We start from the raw sequence: 16,992 nt of genomic DNA on the forward strand, positions 1-16,992 counted from the left end.
ATAATAATTTATTATGTTAGTATAATACTATTCTATATTAATATTATATTGATATAATATTAATATTTTAATATAGATATAAATATAATATTAAATATAATATTATATTAATAAGAATATTAATGTATTAATATAAATATTAATATATTAATAAAATATTAATATATTAATAAAAATATTATATTAATATTAATAAAAATATTACATTAGTATAAATATTAAAATAATATTTATTAATATTGATATTAATATTAATATTGTATTCATATAAATATTAGGATAATACTAATATAATATAATATCATTATTTAGTATCTCATCCTAACCATCAATTGATATTTTGCGAAATCTTAGCTGTGGATCTTAAACAGATATTTTGAGAAAGAAAAAAGTATTACTACTTTTTATCTTATGAAAAGTGCGAAAATCCATCTCACTCATGGATTTTCACTTCTCATGAAATATGGGAATTGACTTTCTATGGGAAGAGCTTTTTTTACTCTCTTAAAACTCCAAATAAACAAGATGTCTCTCCACTTCTCAGGAATTGCCTCTTTTTTCCTCCACTTTTGTAAACCAAATGAGTCCTATAATAGCATAGTATATAATATAATATAATATATTATTATAATATTATTATTATAATATATTATAATAATATAATATAATATATTAGTATAATATAATATATATTATGTTATATTATTATATTATAATTTATTATAATATATTAATATATAATAATATATTATATTATTATATATTTTGATATCATTGTTATATTATATTATATTATGTTAATATTTTATATTAATATAATATAATCCTATATATAAAATAATATATTATATTATTATATTATCATAGTATTATATTATTATAATATATTATAATAATATAGTAGATTATATTACATTATAATAATTTATTATAATATTATAACATAATATTCTATATTATATTATAGTATACTATATTAAAATATAATATAGTATATTATATTATAATAATATAATATATTATATTATTATTATAAGGTTAAGGGTTTATTGGGAATGAATTAAAAAAATTATTTTTTTTGATTGATGGGAAAATATTCTAGCCACCCTTTAGGTGGGTAGGATTTTCTCCCATTTCATGGGTAAATGCTACCCATAGGAAAGTAATTTACTTGAAAAGCATGAGAACATGGGTAGTTAGTCAATGGGAATGTTGACCAACTTTTTCATGATATTTATCTACAAAAGAACAGGCTCTAAAGGGTAATAACACTATGGCTACCATCAATTATGGTCCTCTTGTGTAGTATATGAAAGTATATCATTATAACATAATCATGTCTTTGCTACAATTACCTTCTTTTGTAATGTATTTATAGTTTGGGATTTTTTTCAGAAGACAACCTGTTTGATGGACTAGTTGTTTGGAAGTGAAAAATTGTACTAGTAGCAATGTCAAAAGAATTGGCACTTTGTTTCAGCATGCTTCCTTTTTCTTCCAAATATTCAATGGCTTTTAACCTAACTAACCTTTCAGTCCCCAAAATATAGATTTAGTTGTATACTTGTCACCCATTTCAAATCTAAGACAAAGTGAGATAATCTCCATGGTGTAATGAGCCATCCAACAATAAACAATACTTGAGATTAGAGTGGGGAATGATATTTTTTCTTTTGCACTTCCATGAGATGAGGGAATCACGATAGAATTAGAATATTGATTTGTAAAGCTACTTGCTCTTGTTAATGAAGGCCTCGAGGAAGTGATATGAAGGCAGAAGCATAGAATATCCGCTTAACTTGTGATGATGGTTTTACTCCTGAATCATTTGAAGCCTCTTTAATAGCTTCAAACCCTTAAGATGTCTCCAAAAGCGCAATGATCGTTATTTTTGGTGTCTCTCATTCCCTAATGTCCATCTTTTTATTCCAATTTATTGCAAGACAAAGACCATCGAAATTAATTTTAGAGATAATTAAAAATAAATAAAAGTATAGTCATTCCCTCTTCTCGAAATTGTGAGACAAGGATGTGGCAACCACCGTGTACTCATAGGGCACTTCTACAAGCATGCAACACTTCCATATTATTGTCATAATAATGCAGCAGAATCAAGTCAAAGCAACAAAATCCAAATTTCAAGTTCTAATAAGTAATATATCCAAACTATTAAGAAATATCTAGAATTTTTATTCACAAGAATCTTACATCAACCATTATGTAAACACTAATCAACTAATCAAAATGAAGAACCTTTAACATGTTTCTGATATTAAACTAAGGAAACAATACTAATTCTAAGCTTTGTTGGTGCAAACTGCTCTTTATTCTAATCATGTGCATATAGCTGTACCTCGTCAGTGATTAATTCTCCAAATCTATAATGAAAGAAAAGTCCGAATAATAAGCTCAACAGTCCAGTAAATAATGAATACTTTAACTAGATAACTCATGTAATAATTAAAATGTAATTGTTAAATAAGTGTTTTTACCATAGATAAACACAAAATCATTTCATTTTAAAACACAAATCCAGAATATTCAATATTGTTCATCTTCATGAAGTCTGATTTGAAAATATCACATTCAACTCAATAGGCTTAAACTACGACCACATTATGCCTAGGTTCTAAGAAACTTGTTTGACTTGACAACTTGGATAGTTCAACCACTTGAATTGTCTAGGTCAACCTTGAGTACCTCATCTGGTTGGATAGTGGAAGAAATATTAAAAAAATGAAAAGGAAAGAATAATTATTCCCTAGAACCATCTGTTTTCCTCTCTTGTTGGCAACCATCACCTTTGATGCTGAGGAGAGAAGTTGTTCACGATCGCAACCTAGCCATTGAACACAAGCTAGATGGGGCGGGATCTGAGCCATTGAGGCCAGATCTAGTAGAAGCAAATGTGTCAAGTTTGGATGCAATAGGAATCGGATTGGGAGCTGATATATCTGATTTTCTCCCTCCTTTTGTTTTTTTCGTCATTTTATCCTTCAACATGTCAGCTCCAACCTCTATCTCTTCCTTTTTTGATCTTCTTCATCTTCGTGTGGTAGGACCAGATCTAAGCACCAGGTTATAGGTAAGTTGGGTAGGACATGGAGAAGATGGAAGGGAGGACAAGGGACTGGAGGAGATATGACTTGTTTAGGTTTTGGGAGGGAAGGAAAACACCTGTAGAAATCAAAATATCTAGCATCCGATCTAGCCTCAATTAACCCATGGTTGAATTGGGAACATGTGATCCCACCACCATAACAAGTCTGCTCCACTCACCGGATTCAGAACATTGATACAAGCTTCTATCTTGCATGTTGAAGAGAAATATGCACTTGTATGATTATGTACTAATGATAAAGCATGTGCATCCTTAATCCACATGATTGTTTGATGATATTGCATATTGCAAAGACCTTTTCATGAGTGGCTGCTGATTGGCTGATATTGAGACCTTAACCAGCAAGAATACAGGAACTATGAGCATAATCGGATGGTTTTATCCAATACTCCGTTGGTAATAGACTTGTTAGTCAATCATGGCAAGTTTCAAAGTTTTAAAACTTGGTTTTGGCCCGACTTTTTGAGCTTTATTTTTCAAATTATAATTCAAGTTTTTGAGTTTCAATAACGAAGGTAGAAAAAACATTGGGAAAATTAGACAAATAATAGTAAGATAAAGCTAGCCAAGAAAGCATATATTTCATTTTTTTTGTTGTTCAGAATCATTGGATGCATGGTTAGAACATTTTTGAACTAAATGTCCAAAATTATTTGACCAGTATATTAAACCATTTTAAATGTTACATTATTTTGTGTACTTCAATTTAAATTTTTGCATAGTATTTAATAGCAATCTAGTTGTTTAACATAACTATTTAGATAATTATAAGACTAAAATGTATGTACATTAAACTACACATGTATATGAACTTGATATTATTACCATCGCATCAAGTGCTAGATACCAATAGATGAATTGTAATCTTGGAAGTTTGAAAATGCCACTACAATTATACATATTGCTTGGCTAATGTATGTACATTTGGGCATGAAAAGTCAAGCTCAAATCTTGTGAATTTACTCTCGAGGTGGGCTGGTCCATTGTTTTTATTCTCTATCTTCAATTTCTTAGTTTATTTTTAGATTTCCTATAATTGGACTCCTAGTTGCTTCTATGTTCTCAAAATTGCAAAACTTTCTAGTTTAATCTTAGGTAAATACTTTATATGCCAGATTTGTCATTGATGAAGGCATGGGACTCCCAAGTGATTATCATATGGGATGGAAATGTACTGCATACTGTAATATCCCAATCCAGCAACCGCATGCATTTTAAAGCAGCCCAAAAAACATAGAGAAGACTCCTGTTAGGAGTCTTCTCGTCCATTGGACTCCCAATTGGAGTCAAAATCGACATCGGGGAGGGGTCCAAATCCTCACCTCTCCACTATTTAAAGGGAAGGAGCTTCCTGTTCATCCATTAAGAAATCGAGGCCTTAAGCCGGCGAAATCACTGGAGTTTGCTTTCCAAAAGCCATGGTCGTGCCTGCTGGAAATCTAGATTGGAGAGTCATCGGAGCCCAAGGTAAGCTTTGACCCTCCTCTCTTTTTCCTTTCTTCCCATGGCAGTAGACAATGCCGTCGGCTGCTGGTTTCACTGAAAATTTAGAAAAAGGAAACCTCTATTTCCATAGTCTTCTCTTTTCTTGATTTGTCGGTGTTGTTTGTCCCCGTTGATCGCCAGATCAGGGATACCAGTTGCACATCCCCAACCATCATTGGGCACAGCCACACCGATCGTAGCCCCTGTTTCAGGGAAAAGAATGGGGAAACATCAATCCCCTGTTTGCCCAAATGGAGAAGAGATAAAAGAAAACAAAAAAAGAAAAAGAAAAGGAAAAAAGAAAAAAAGAAAAAAAGAAAAAGAAAAAAGAAAAGAGAGAGTTTCTCTCTTCCCTCTTCTCTGTCTCTCCTTAGATTTGTTTCTCTTCATGACTTTCTCTCTTTAGTTTCTCTCTACTTTCTTTCTCTAGAAGTAATCATACTTTCTCTCTCTACAAGTTTCTCTTTAAAAGTAGCTCTCTCTAGATGTTGTCTTCTTTTTAGAATTTTTTAGATCTTAGAAAGATCCTCTAGTAGCTTTGATAGATTCTAGTAAAGGGATCTTGACCGTTGATTGTTGGATAGTTTGCTGATTTTCATCTTGATCGGATTGAGCATCATAAGATTTCATCGTCGATCGCATCCTCGCATCCTATCTTGATCCTAGATTTGCAGTTGATCGATTTCATGTCTTAGATTAAATTGACTGGATGTCAGGTGCTATCGCATAGCCAATCTTGTGAGGATTTAGGAGTTTTATTTTGAAAATAATTATGGTTAAATTTTGTTAAAAGTATGATTTTGGATATTAGATTTTGAAAGAGAAATTTTTGAAATTATGTGGATTTGTTGGACTACATGTGAGGTAAGTAATGATGCACCTTCTTTAGATTTTTCATTTATATAATATTGTTTTAAATATCAAACAAATTGTTAATGGATGTATATGTGATTTATCAATCTTATAAAATATGTTTCGAATGAAAATTGATATGAAATTTTGCAGTAATATTTCTTGAATTATTACTATAACTGTTTACTGATATGAAATCATATATGCATAATTTTGATTTGATTATGATATATATGTTATTCTATGAAGAGAATTTTGATATGAATCGGATTTGGACTGTCAGCTTGATTATGTTCTGAACCCTGGCAATTGGAGGTTATGCATTGACACTCTGAGCTCATGATTTTGTTTCTGGTCTGGCCGCAGGAATGTGTCGTATTCCAGTCCTGTCGTAGGGTATAAGTGTGGTATTCTTACCCAGCCATGGGGTATAAGTGTGGTATTCTAGCTCCATCATAGGGTATAAGTATGGTATTCTAGCCCTGCCACAGGGTATAAGTATGGTATTCTGGCCCGATCATAGGGTATAATTGTGGTCATAGTTAAAGACTGATGAGTTAAGTAGAATTTATTTTGAATCAAATTTTTGAATATGATTGGTTTCAAAATTAAATATATGATTATGTATATGAATATTTGAAAGATACCGATATTACTAAATTCATATTTTGAAAATGAATTTGATTATGTTTGTGCACTGATTAATGATAAATTGTACACACGTCAAGCTTTATGTTAAGATGAGACTAATGGTCAGAAAGTGCTCTGGACGATCCCCATGTTTCAAATCCAAATGAAATAGGGTTATATCATGGCACTTAACTCACTAGTGTCCAATAAACTTAAATTTTTGTATTATTAGTCAGCACATTCTTAATTGCACTACTGGATTTCAAATGAGGAAATATTGCCAAAATATTGACAAGGTGTTAGTCTAATAATCAAACAAGAAAATTTTTAGATACCCAACAAATGATTTGTTTTGCATGAGATACACTTTTTTTTTTGAGGTATTAAGGAAGTTTTCTTTATCCATGCATGCTTATGTATAATAAGTATGTACGTATGTAGACTTTTGTTCCTTGTTCCTTAAATATGTCATAGCTAATGATGAGGACAGAAGACTTCATGAAGTCGCCAATTGTGGATGGTGACCATATGATAGCTGCAAGGTGTCTCCATAATGAATGCAATGAGAAAACTGATGGAGTACCAAAGCCATTTCTTTTTTGTCATGAGATACATTTTTTGAGGCATGAAGGAGATTTTCTTTTGTCCATTCATAATTTTGTGTATGTATATTTTAGCATCGGATGGCTATGCAGTTCAAATTTTCAAATGATTATAGAACTTGATCATTTTATTATTTATGAAATGTTTGCATGTTCTCTTCAAACATTTGCGGTATTTTTTTTCTTTACTAATTTATTCTTTCACCAGGCTCGTGAAACTAATTCAAATCCCCAACAAACTGTTTTATTCAATACTTATAGAAGTGATTTTCCAAGCACATACTTCTCAGGAAAGTCGCCATTTCCAGCTTTGGATGCATTTGTGGAATCTATTGCCTCTATTGGAAATGTTCCAGGTTGTACTGTTTTTGTATTTGCTATTTTTTGCTTTGAATTCTTGGCGTTCAATAACTTGGATTATATAGATACACTTACATATACATATACATACATACAAACATAAGTACATATATATATGTATGTATGTATTTATTTCTGTGTGTGCATGCACATGTGAATTTCCATATTACGTAAATTAGATGTATGTATGTATGTATATCTGTGTGTGTGCACGTGCGCACATGTGAATTTCCATATTACATAAATTAGAATGAATTAAGACTTAATTGCTAAGTGTTGATCAAAACTTTTCTAGAAGTTAACTCAGATGTCAATAATGACAGAGTGCAGCCTTTTATGCATATGATGGAATCTAAATATGGTCTGCAGCAAAATATAGTCTAAAGATATTGATGTTTAGAGTGTCCCATACTAGGCTCTTCTGCTTGAGGTGCCACAACGAGCTGCTTCATGTTTCCCCTTGGACATTATCTTCCTTACATTTCCAACCCCATTTACCATTATGTACCTTGCTGCCTTGTGTTACCATAGATTGACTCCTTATTATCATAAATATAAATATAATTAGTTTTTTTTGTTTTACTAGTTTTTTGTTATAACTTAAATTCTTCAAGCTGCAAGAATCAAATAATCTATAATATATAGAATTTCTTTTCAGATCCTTCCACGTCCTGAGTTTTTTGGGGCCCTGTTGACCCTAGGACATCACCAACAAGGCTAGCTAGAAGTTATGTTTTGCATGCGAGGGCTTGTGCAAGTGTGTTTTTAGTCCGACATCAATTGTGCACTAGGGAGACCTTGGGTACTTGAGCAAGGTCAAGGGCCCCAAATTGCAAACTAAGTTTTGTCGTCTTGGTATGGGACCCGGTACCGATAAAATCCTGCTTGATATCAGTACGTAGTTCGGTATGGTACGGTAATGTTGGTATGCTATGAGATGGCGCATCGGTACGAGATCGGTATGGTACGGTATACTCCATACCGAGCAGTATGGGGCAGTACGGTATTCCATGTTGCAAACTTTGGCCAGCCTTTTTGGGGTTTTGGGGTTGGGGGGGACCCATTTGGGCATGTTTTTGTCCCACATTGATTGTGTGCTGAGAAAATCTTGGGCTTTTAAGTAGGGCCAAGAACTTCAAGATATAATTTCTAATTAGCCTTTTTAAGTGAGGTCCTGAGTTGTTACACCTGCTTTCCCATGGCACATGCAAATCCACTTCCCCACCTGCTGTGCAACTTCTGATTTCTGGTTCTTATGGATTTTATATGTTGCAAATCACGATTGTTGTCTGATGATATGCTGTTTCATTTTAGGTAAACCACTATTTCTACTACCTCAATGAGATATAGGCTCAGACACTCCTGATATGGTTGTAGGCGATGTAGCTCAACTTATATATATATAAACATATAAATATTAATGTTTTTGATCCCTTTCTTTTGAGTTGACATAGTCTGATGTTTTGTAGTAGAGTTTAACACTGTCATTTATTAGATCAGACAAATTGTCCTGTGGGTCATCTTTATCTTGTTCAAATTCAAATTCAAACTTCAGAAATTATTAATTAAGGAGGGAAATGACAGTCATGTTATTCTGGCTTTAAATTGAGTACTCAAATACACCTAGAGTTCATGGCGATGCTCTGGGATCTTGAAAAGGCATGTAGGAAATTTTTAGTAGGCCCTATACAATGGCGTGGCATGAAATATTGCAGTTAGTTCCATTGATTGACCTGTTGACAACCTCATGTTGGTTTTGGAAGCAATAAAAAGAACTGGCTGTTGATTTAAGTACATATAGCTGACAACTTCAAAATTGGGCCTCAAAAGTTTGAAAATAATAATAATGCTTTAGAAATGCTTTGACTAAATGCAAATTAATGCTCTCTTGGAGGTCTCCGGAAATATTACCCATGACCACTTGAAGTGCGGGAGATGAGATGGCTGAATAGTTTCTAATGACAACCTAGATCTTGGCTGTTACGTCATTCTACATTGATGGGCACAGTGGGCGGAATGTGCATGAATTAAGTCATTATCATGATCCGATGAATCCTTTGTTGTGGAACAAAGTGGTTGACATGGGAACTGAACACTTCATATTTGATATGCATAGGAACATCTAACCTGTAGGCTGCATTTGGCAGAGGGGATAACTTTTGGAGGGTTATCCTTTATACTGTTGAACCGATAACCTATTTCATGGGATAAGTCCCATTGGCTTGGAGGGATAAATGGAGGGTATAAGTGAGCATATCAGTTTTTGCAATGATTTGGAATCTTGGATTTTATGTCAAGTACAACCCCCATGCATATGCTTTTGGTGTGTTTAAAGAGTGGATGGTGGCAACCCTGTAATTGGAGGGGATGGGTTCATTTTTTGGACTTTTATCTGAATAAGGCTATTTCATGGCCTGTTTTGGGGCATTTGGTGGGATAAATCCCCATTTGGGGGGTTATTCCCCAACTTATCTCCTCTACCAAAGGCACTTGGTAGGGAATATCATTATCCTTTTCTAGTGATCTCGCTCAACTCAGAAGCTTCTTTTTCATCACTTTTCATATAATTCTACTGGAAAACACCCTTTAGTTATGCTTGTGTATAAACATATTTTGGTTTCGATATGTGCTGTTATCAAGTTTGTTATATTTTTTTCAGTTGTCCTTTTTTTTCCTTGTTGTTTAGAGCATGAGATATGTTGTTTCTCATTAGGGATGTCTATTGTCTTTGTTGTGTGTGTGTGTGTGTGTGTGTTTTGACAACTCCAAAAATTAAAAAAAGAGTCTTTACCATATGGTAAACCAGAAAGATGTTTTGATGCTAATAGTGAATTTTTGTTCTTTAAAAATGAATACTCGAAATAGAAAAACAACCAAATGGCTCTTTTTAGGTAGCTTTTGCTACAAAATTGTTGAAGATGGTGCCCTAATAGAGCCATGGTTCTTTATATGAGATACTTTATGTTGGATTCATTAGATAATTGATTCCTTTATGTCTGTATAACAAGTGTATTTTATGTTAAAATGTGATTGATGGCATGGTAAAAGATACCTAAAATGTAGTGGAGCACTTCAGGAAATTCAAGCCAATCATGTGAGAAATGAAGTTTGGTTAACTTGTTGGCGCATCTAGTCGAAACGATGTACAATGGTCATTGCATTCCTCTAGTTTGTTAGATTCTTTTGTAGCAGTAATACCCATTGCTCTTTGAAGGTTGAGCAACATAGTCCAATTTAGTAGATCATATTATAAGTGGTCTTTCAGGTCCGCATGATTGTTACTAAAGGGTATTGTGGGTGCCACTGCCAGAAATGAGAATACATGGACTGAATTAGGAGGTAGCATGCATTAAAGAAAATCCAATGTCAATTGTTCGTTTATTGATATTTTCTTTTATACATGGTTTAAAGCAAGGGTCAAGTCCTAGTATTGGAGGAGCCCATCTTGGTTTGGGGTTGGTTGGTAAGGCACCAGGGTAGTTCTTAGTCAGTTAGAAAAAGAATAAAAATTTTTAAAAATTGGTGTCCCTGGATGTCAAGTTGTCCCAGGAGTGGGGATGCAATCAATCCAAGAGTGTCCTGGTATGCATCGACCCAGCCCTAGACTGAGATGGGTTTTGGTATTGAGACTGAAGCCATCGAATACCAAAATTTCATAATCATCTCAAAATTGTGTGGGAACATAGAATCATGAATATAAGTTAACGTCTTTGTTGCCCCTTGACAATTCAATGACTCAGGAAAACTCAACCTCATGAGATGCATCTTTAGTATTTTACAGGGAATAAAAGCATGACTTCTTTAAAATCCTTCCAGAAGCACCTTATTAGAATCAGTGCACTAATGAACTGTTCATCAATATGGCCAAGCAAAGTGCCATAGAATCAAATAGTAGCATCTGAGTCTGCCTTCTAGTTTATTCTGCTTAAAGCTTGACATACTGGACAGTCATGACGTGAGATTTTGTTTTATCCAAGTCCAGCTATAATGCTTTTCAACCAAAGGCTTTATTGAGTCCAAAAAGATATTTTCCCTGCAACTAGATGATGTCCTCTTGCACTTGCAATGAGCATTCATTTACGCAAAGGCAAATACCTAACATGAGGAAGTTGTCTATCATGAAGTATCATTGTTTCCATGTAACCATTTCCTGAAATTGTGAAATTTTATGACAGTTCTTCCCACAACATTTGCATGCTTCATCACAATAGTATGGCTCTTTAACTTGCCATCGACATGCTACAGGCACAGGCTAAAGGTAAACCTTTTGCAAGCAGACCACCTAGAGCCTAGACCTAATAAAATGTTGGATTCTGATCTGACCCAAAATGTTAGGTCATGTTTGAAAAGATTTTTTTAACCTGATCACCGAATTACAATCTGAACCAAGTGCCCAAATGAGTGTTTGGATCAGACTAATGTTTAGGTAAATACTTTTAGGTGCACTACATTCTAATAGAACAACTAATATAGATTTAATTGCATGTATAGTATAGAGCACTTATATGGTAAGCTCACGAGATGTCTTGAAGCTTCGGTAGAAGGATGTCTTAGTTGGTCTCACTTACTCCTAAATTGTTTTGAGTATTTTCCTGCTTAGGTAATCTTATTTTTTCATTACAATTTTTAGTGATGTGCTATTTTAGTGGGTGTTATTCTTTTTGTACCATGCAGTTCACATGAAGGGAAGGATTTCAAGCTAGACATGCTAGAGAGACCATGCAAGGATTTGTGTGCATCACTAACATAATTTACGATTCTTCCAGCACATTTTATTTTAATTTTGCCAAATGGAGGCAAGATTTAGATCATATAGCCTCCAATTTTCTTCATGAACAACATTAGATATGCAACTGGCCATTTGATTTAAAATTTGGGTGCAAATGATTCTTCTGTATCTTCAACCTTTGGATTTTTTTTTTGGGTATGTTTGCACGTTTTTATAATTCTTTTTCTTAATTTTACTTTTTATAGCTTGAAGAGGTAAACATTAGCATCTGTATTCAAATACATCATACTTATCGGTCTTACTGAACTTATGACTTTGGTATGATTAAGTTAATTAAAGTACTAAACATTCTTGTGTTATGTTCTTTTATGCTATTATAGGAAGAATTCGGAGTTGGTATTGGTTTTCAGTATGTGGTTTGATGGTCTATAATATGTCAAAGAGTAGATATTGTGAGCGGATTGGAAGAGAACATAAAAGCAATCATGGTAACCTTTTTTACTTATTGTCTGATTGTCCTGTTCTCTTTATTTTTATTTCAACCGATGCTAATTTTCAAGACTCACTGATTAATTTACCATCCTTCATCAATGCTGTGCGAAAACTTAGTAATGTGCATAGGGACTCTCTTTTATAAATTTTTGCTAAATATGCATTTTAAGCTTCTACAACAAATAAGGGTGTAATTGGCATGTTCTTTTTTGCAATTCAAGAACACTGTGAACTTCAATTTTCCAAATGACCATCATTTATTGTGACTTAAGAGTTAATTTTATTGTACAGATTATTAGCTTAAACTTTTCCAGCCCTAAAAAGCAATATTATGAACATGGATGAATAAGTTAAGGGTGCGTTTGGTTACACTTTTTGATTTTTGATTTTTAAAAAGTACTTTTTATTTTTTTTTATTTTTGCTATTGAGTAAAAGCAAAAAAGTAAAAAGTATGTTTGGTAACTACATTGCTATAAAGCAAAAAGCAACGTTTGGAGATGGCAGGTAAAAAGAGCTCAATGAGGAGAAGAGTTCAGGAAGGGAGGAAGAAAGGGGTGGGGAGGTGAAGAGCTCGACGAGGGAGAAGAATTCGGGTTCTTTACTTTTTGGTTTGGTATTTTAGATGTACGGAAGTAAAAAAAGTAAAAAAACAAATTTTGGAAAGCAAAAATTTTTTGCTTTGCATATAAAGCAATTATTTTGATTTTTTTTATTTTTGCTTTTTGCTTTTCATGGTGTTACCAAACATTGCTTTTTGATTTTTGCTTTTTAAAAAATCAAAAAGCAAAAAAAGTACTTTTTTATGACTAACCAAACGCACCCTAAATTTCTCAATATGAGTTGTTATGATATGTCCTTGTGATTGGTTTTTAGTAGGGTTTATCGGAAGTTTCGAGCAACACAGATTTGAACTGTTCATTTTATGGGTGTTTCATCACTCGTCAGAAACCATAATTGGGAATTGCAGTTTCAGCCCGAATCTGATCCAAAGCCAGGATCACTTTCAAATAGAACTACCTTTCAATGACAAATCTATGTGAAAGAGGGATAAAAGAGCTTGCCATCTAGGGGTTTCATTGATTAAAATATCTAGAGTACAGAATGTACACATATGGCAACATAGGCCAGCAATAATATAGCAATAATGCTATAAAAACCTCCACTATACATGGAAGGAAATATGCAATTTTGAAATACTAAATATATCTTAACATCCCTCGATAAGTTGAGCATCTTTGGCATAGAGGCGAAGATTGGTGCACAAAAGCGAAAACCGAGAAGTGGTCAAAGGTTTTGTGAAGATGTTAGCAAGTTATTTGTCAGAAGAGATATGGACCACATCCAATCACCCGATTAAACTTTCTCCCGCAAGAAGTGATGATCAAGTTCAATGTGCTTTATACGGGCATGTAAAACGGGATTTGCAGCAAGGTATGTTGTGCTAACATTATCACAATAGATGTGAATAGTCCCATAAGGAGACGCCAAGATCACGAAGAAGACGGATCCAAATGATCTCGGCAAGTGTATAGGCCATAGATCAATACTCTGCTTTAGAATTGGAGCAAGAAATAGTAGGTTGCTTCTTAGCTAATCAGGAGATTAGATTAAGAACAAGAAATATGCAATATCCTAGAGTGGATCTATATGTATCTGGACAGTTAAGCCCAATCAGCATCTGAAAAAGCAATGAGTGATGGATTCAGACAGCGGGAGATGAAAATGCCATAGGACAGTGTTCCACAAATGTACCGGAGAAGACGTTTAACAACTTGCATATGTGTCTCATGAGGTGCATGGAGATATTGAGCCACCGTATTAACAGCATATGAGATGTTTGGTCTTGTAAAAGTAAGATATTGCAAAGCACCAACAATTTGACGATAGAGAAAGGGATCTGCAAGAAGACGCTCTTCATGAGTCGAGAGACAAGCACTCGGAGAGAGTAGCAACCAGCTTACTTGTGAGAAAATCATGACGCTCAAGCAGTTGACACGCGTATTTCTGTTGAGTCAAAGAAAGACCAGAAGGAAATCTAGTAACTTCAATGCCCAAAAAGTAATGTAGAGGCTCCAAATCTTTCATGGCAAACTCTCGTTGTAAAATGTCTGTAAGTGCCTCTAAAAAAGAGGAGCTTTCAATAACAATGATGTCATCAATATATAAGAGAAGAATGAGAATGCCAGAAGAGGAGCGACAAATGAACATGGAAGGATCTACGGTACTTCCAATAAAACCAATCTCAGAAAGAAAGTAAAGCATTGAAACCAAGCCCGAGATACCTGCTTGAGTCTATAGATGGCTTTCTGTAGGTGGCAGACATGATGAGGAAGAGAAGGATTTGTAAAGTCAGATGGTTGTTTCATGTAGATCTCTTCAGAGAGAACATGAAGAAAGATATTCTTCGTATCAAGTTGCCGAAGCGGCCATCAGAGGAGAAAGCAACAGAAATAACAGTGCAAATAGTAGTCGGTTTGACAACTGATGAAAAATTTATGCAAAATCAATATCTTGTTGCTGTTTGTAACTCTGAGCCACAAGCCGAGCCTTGAGATGCTCAAGAGAACCATCAGCCTTCTGCTTAACCTTATATACTCATTTACAGCCAATGAGATTGATAGATGGTGGAGAAATAAGATTTCAAGTAGACTTAGTCAATAAGGCATCAAATTCCTCGATCATAGCTGCATGCTAACTTGCATCTTGAAAAGTCTTAACAAAGGAGTTAGGCTCGATGGAAAGAGAAGAATACGTAGAAGCGAGGAAGGAAGTAGATGCACTCATATCCTTTGTCATGGATTGGATGAGCATAGAGTGGGTATGGAAAAGTAGAGAAACAATAGATGAAGTAGATAAAGAAGATGGTAAAATTGGTAGGTCTATAGTAGATGCAGTGAAAGGGGAGGTTCAGGTGTAGGAATAGGATTGATCGTAGTGGTGGATGCAACAGCCCTGGAGGTTGTTCATCTTATATAGATTCGAAGCTCTTTGTGACTAGTAGCAATGGTATGGTTCTTATCTTTAACCTATATGGCATCATTATTCAAGTTGGTAGTAAATTGAGTTAATGACTTAGAGATTGGTGAAATAGACAAAGTGGATCAGTCGGTACAAGAAGTGCTAGAACCATCAATAGTAGAAATATGGATGAAAGTGAAACGAGAGTGCATTAATAATAGGACTCACCCAATAAAGGAGGATTAGAAAGAAAATTTTGAAACATGTAAAAATCTGAAACAGTAGAACCAGTTGCGGAAGATGTAAAAAATTTGGAGAGACAGGGATATGAAAAAATAGTTTCAACAAAGATAACATGTCTAGAAATTAAAATTTTTCTAGCACTTGGATATAGGCAACGAAATCCTTTATGCTTATCTGAAAGTCCCAAGAATACATAAGGGAGAGATCGGGGAGAGAGCTTATGTTTGGCAATATTCAGTAGATCATGATAACATAAGCATCCAAAAACTTTTACAATTGCAAGTCAGAAGGGACAACCATGCAAAGTATCGTAAGGTGATTTTTCTTTCAAAATAACAAGTGAAGGTGTACGATTTATAAGAAAAACAGCAGTTTGTAGGGCTTCTACCTAAAAATAAGGAGGCATGCAAGCTTGCAAAAGAAGATTTCGAATAACATTGGATAAATATTTATGTTTCCTCTCGACAACATCATTTTGTTGTGGTTTGTGAGGATATGAGAATCTCTGAATAATCTCAGTTTGTAAACATAAAGCAGAGATTTTTTTTATTTACATACTCCTTACCATTGTCACATTGAAGAATTGTAATGTTGTGATGATAAATATTTTTAACCATTGCTTGAATCTCTAAAAAGTTTTCAAAAACCTCATGTTTAAATTTTAAAAGGTAAATCCATGAATAACGGGAGTAATCATCCACAAATATGATATAATGTTTATGTCCAGAAATAGATGGCACATGTGCTTGCCATACATCAAAATGCACAAGTTGAAAAGGAAAAGAAGATTTTGATTCAGAATTATGAAAAGAAAGTTTAACATGTTTTTCCATATTGGATGCATTGCAAACAGATAATTTGAGTTTAGAATGGCCATCAGAAATAACTTTATTTTATTTAAGAAATTTAGAAAGAACAGTCAGACTAGGATGACCTAACCGTCTATGCCAAATATCTCCACTAAATCTAAATGCAACAAAGACCGACCATTGCTTATTCCCTATATTTGCAACTCTAGAAGAAATTGGATAGAGAGTAGTTTTCGAACTTCGGCATTTGAGAAGCTCCTTCCCCATTTTCAGATCCTTTACAGAAAAATCGAAAGAGTCATTCAAAATGAGAATTATTATCATGGCAAAATTGACGAACAGAAAGTAAATTTCTTTTAATAGAAGGAACAATGAGAACATTTTTTAGAGTAAAGGAGTTGGAAGGAGTACTCAACCATGTTTTATCAATTTGAGTAATATTAAGTAAATTTTCATTACCAATTAGAAATTTTTTCATATCCATTATAAGGTTTAGAGGAAGAAAGAATACCAGGGTTAGCAATCATATGATTAGATGCTCCAGAATTTGGATACCAAACTTCCTCACTAGGCTTCTAAAGGCTCATAATAGTGAAGGTCCAAGGAATATCATCTGCGGTGAAAGCATGATTGAAGTGTTGCCTGCACTGAAGAGCAGAATGATTAAATTTTTCATATATCTGGCATTGTGTGCCAAATCGTGGAACATG

At 33.9% G+C, this 16,992-nt stretch overlaps 1 protein-coding gene across 7 annotated transcripts in view; it reads left to right on the forward strand.

Moving 5' to 3' along the window:
• Positions 1-16,992, forward strand: part of LOC105043322 (uncharacterized) — a 56,543-nt gene that overhangs the window by 23,817 nt on the left and 15,734 nt on the right. For all 7 annotated transcript variants that reach the window (XR_012140762.1, XR_002164573.3, XR_002164575.3 and 4 more), the window contains exons 10-11: positions 6,899-7,046; positions 12,160-12,267. Coding sequence is in view for 4 of the 7 variants with exons in the window: in XM_029264055.2 (XP_029119888.1) it covers positions 6,899-7,046; positions 12,160-12,267 (256 nt within the window). In the remaining 3 variants the exon portion in view is untranslated. The remainder of the gene's footprint in view (positions 1-6,898; positions 7,047-12,159; positions 12,268-16,992) is intronic.

Source organism: Elaeis guineensis, chromosome 4, assembly GCF_000442705.2.
Source record: "Elaeis guineensis isolate ETL-2024a chromosome 4, EG11, whole genome shotgun sequence".
Classification (NCBI taxonomy): domain Eukaryota; kingdom Viridiplantae; phylum Streptophyta; class Magnoliopsida; order Arecales; family Arecaceae; genus Elaeis; species Elaeis guineensis.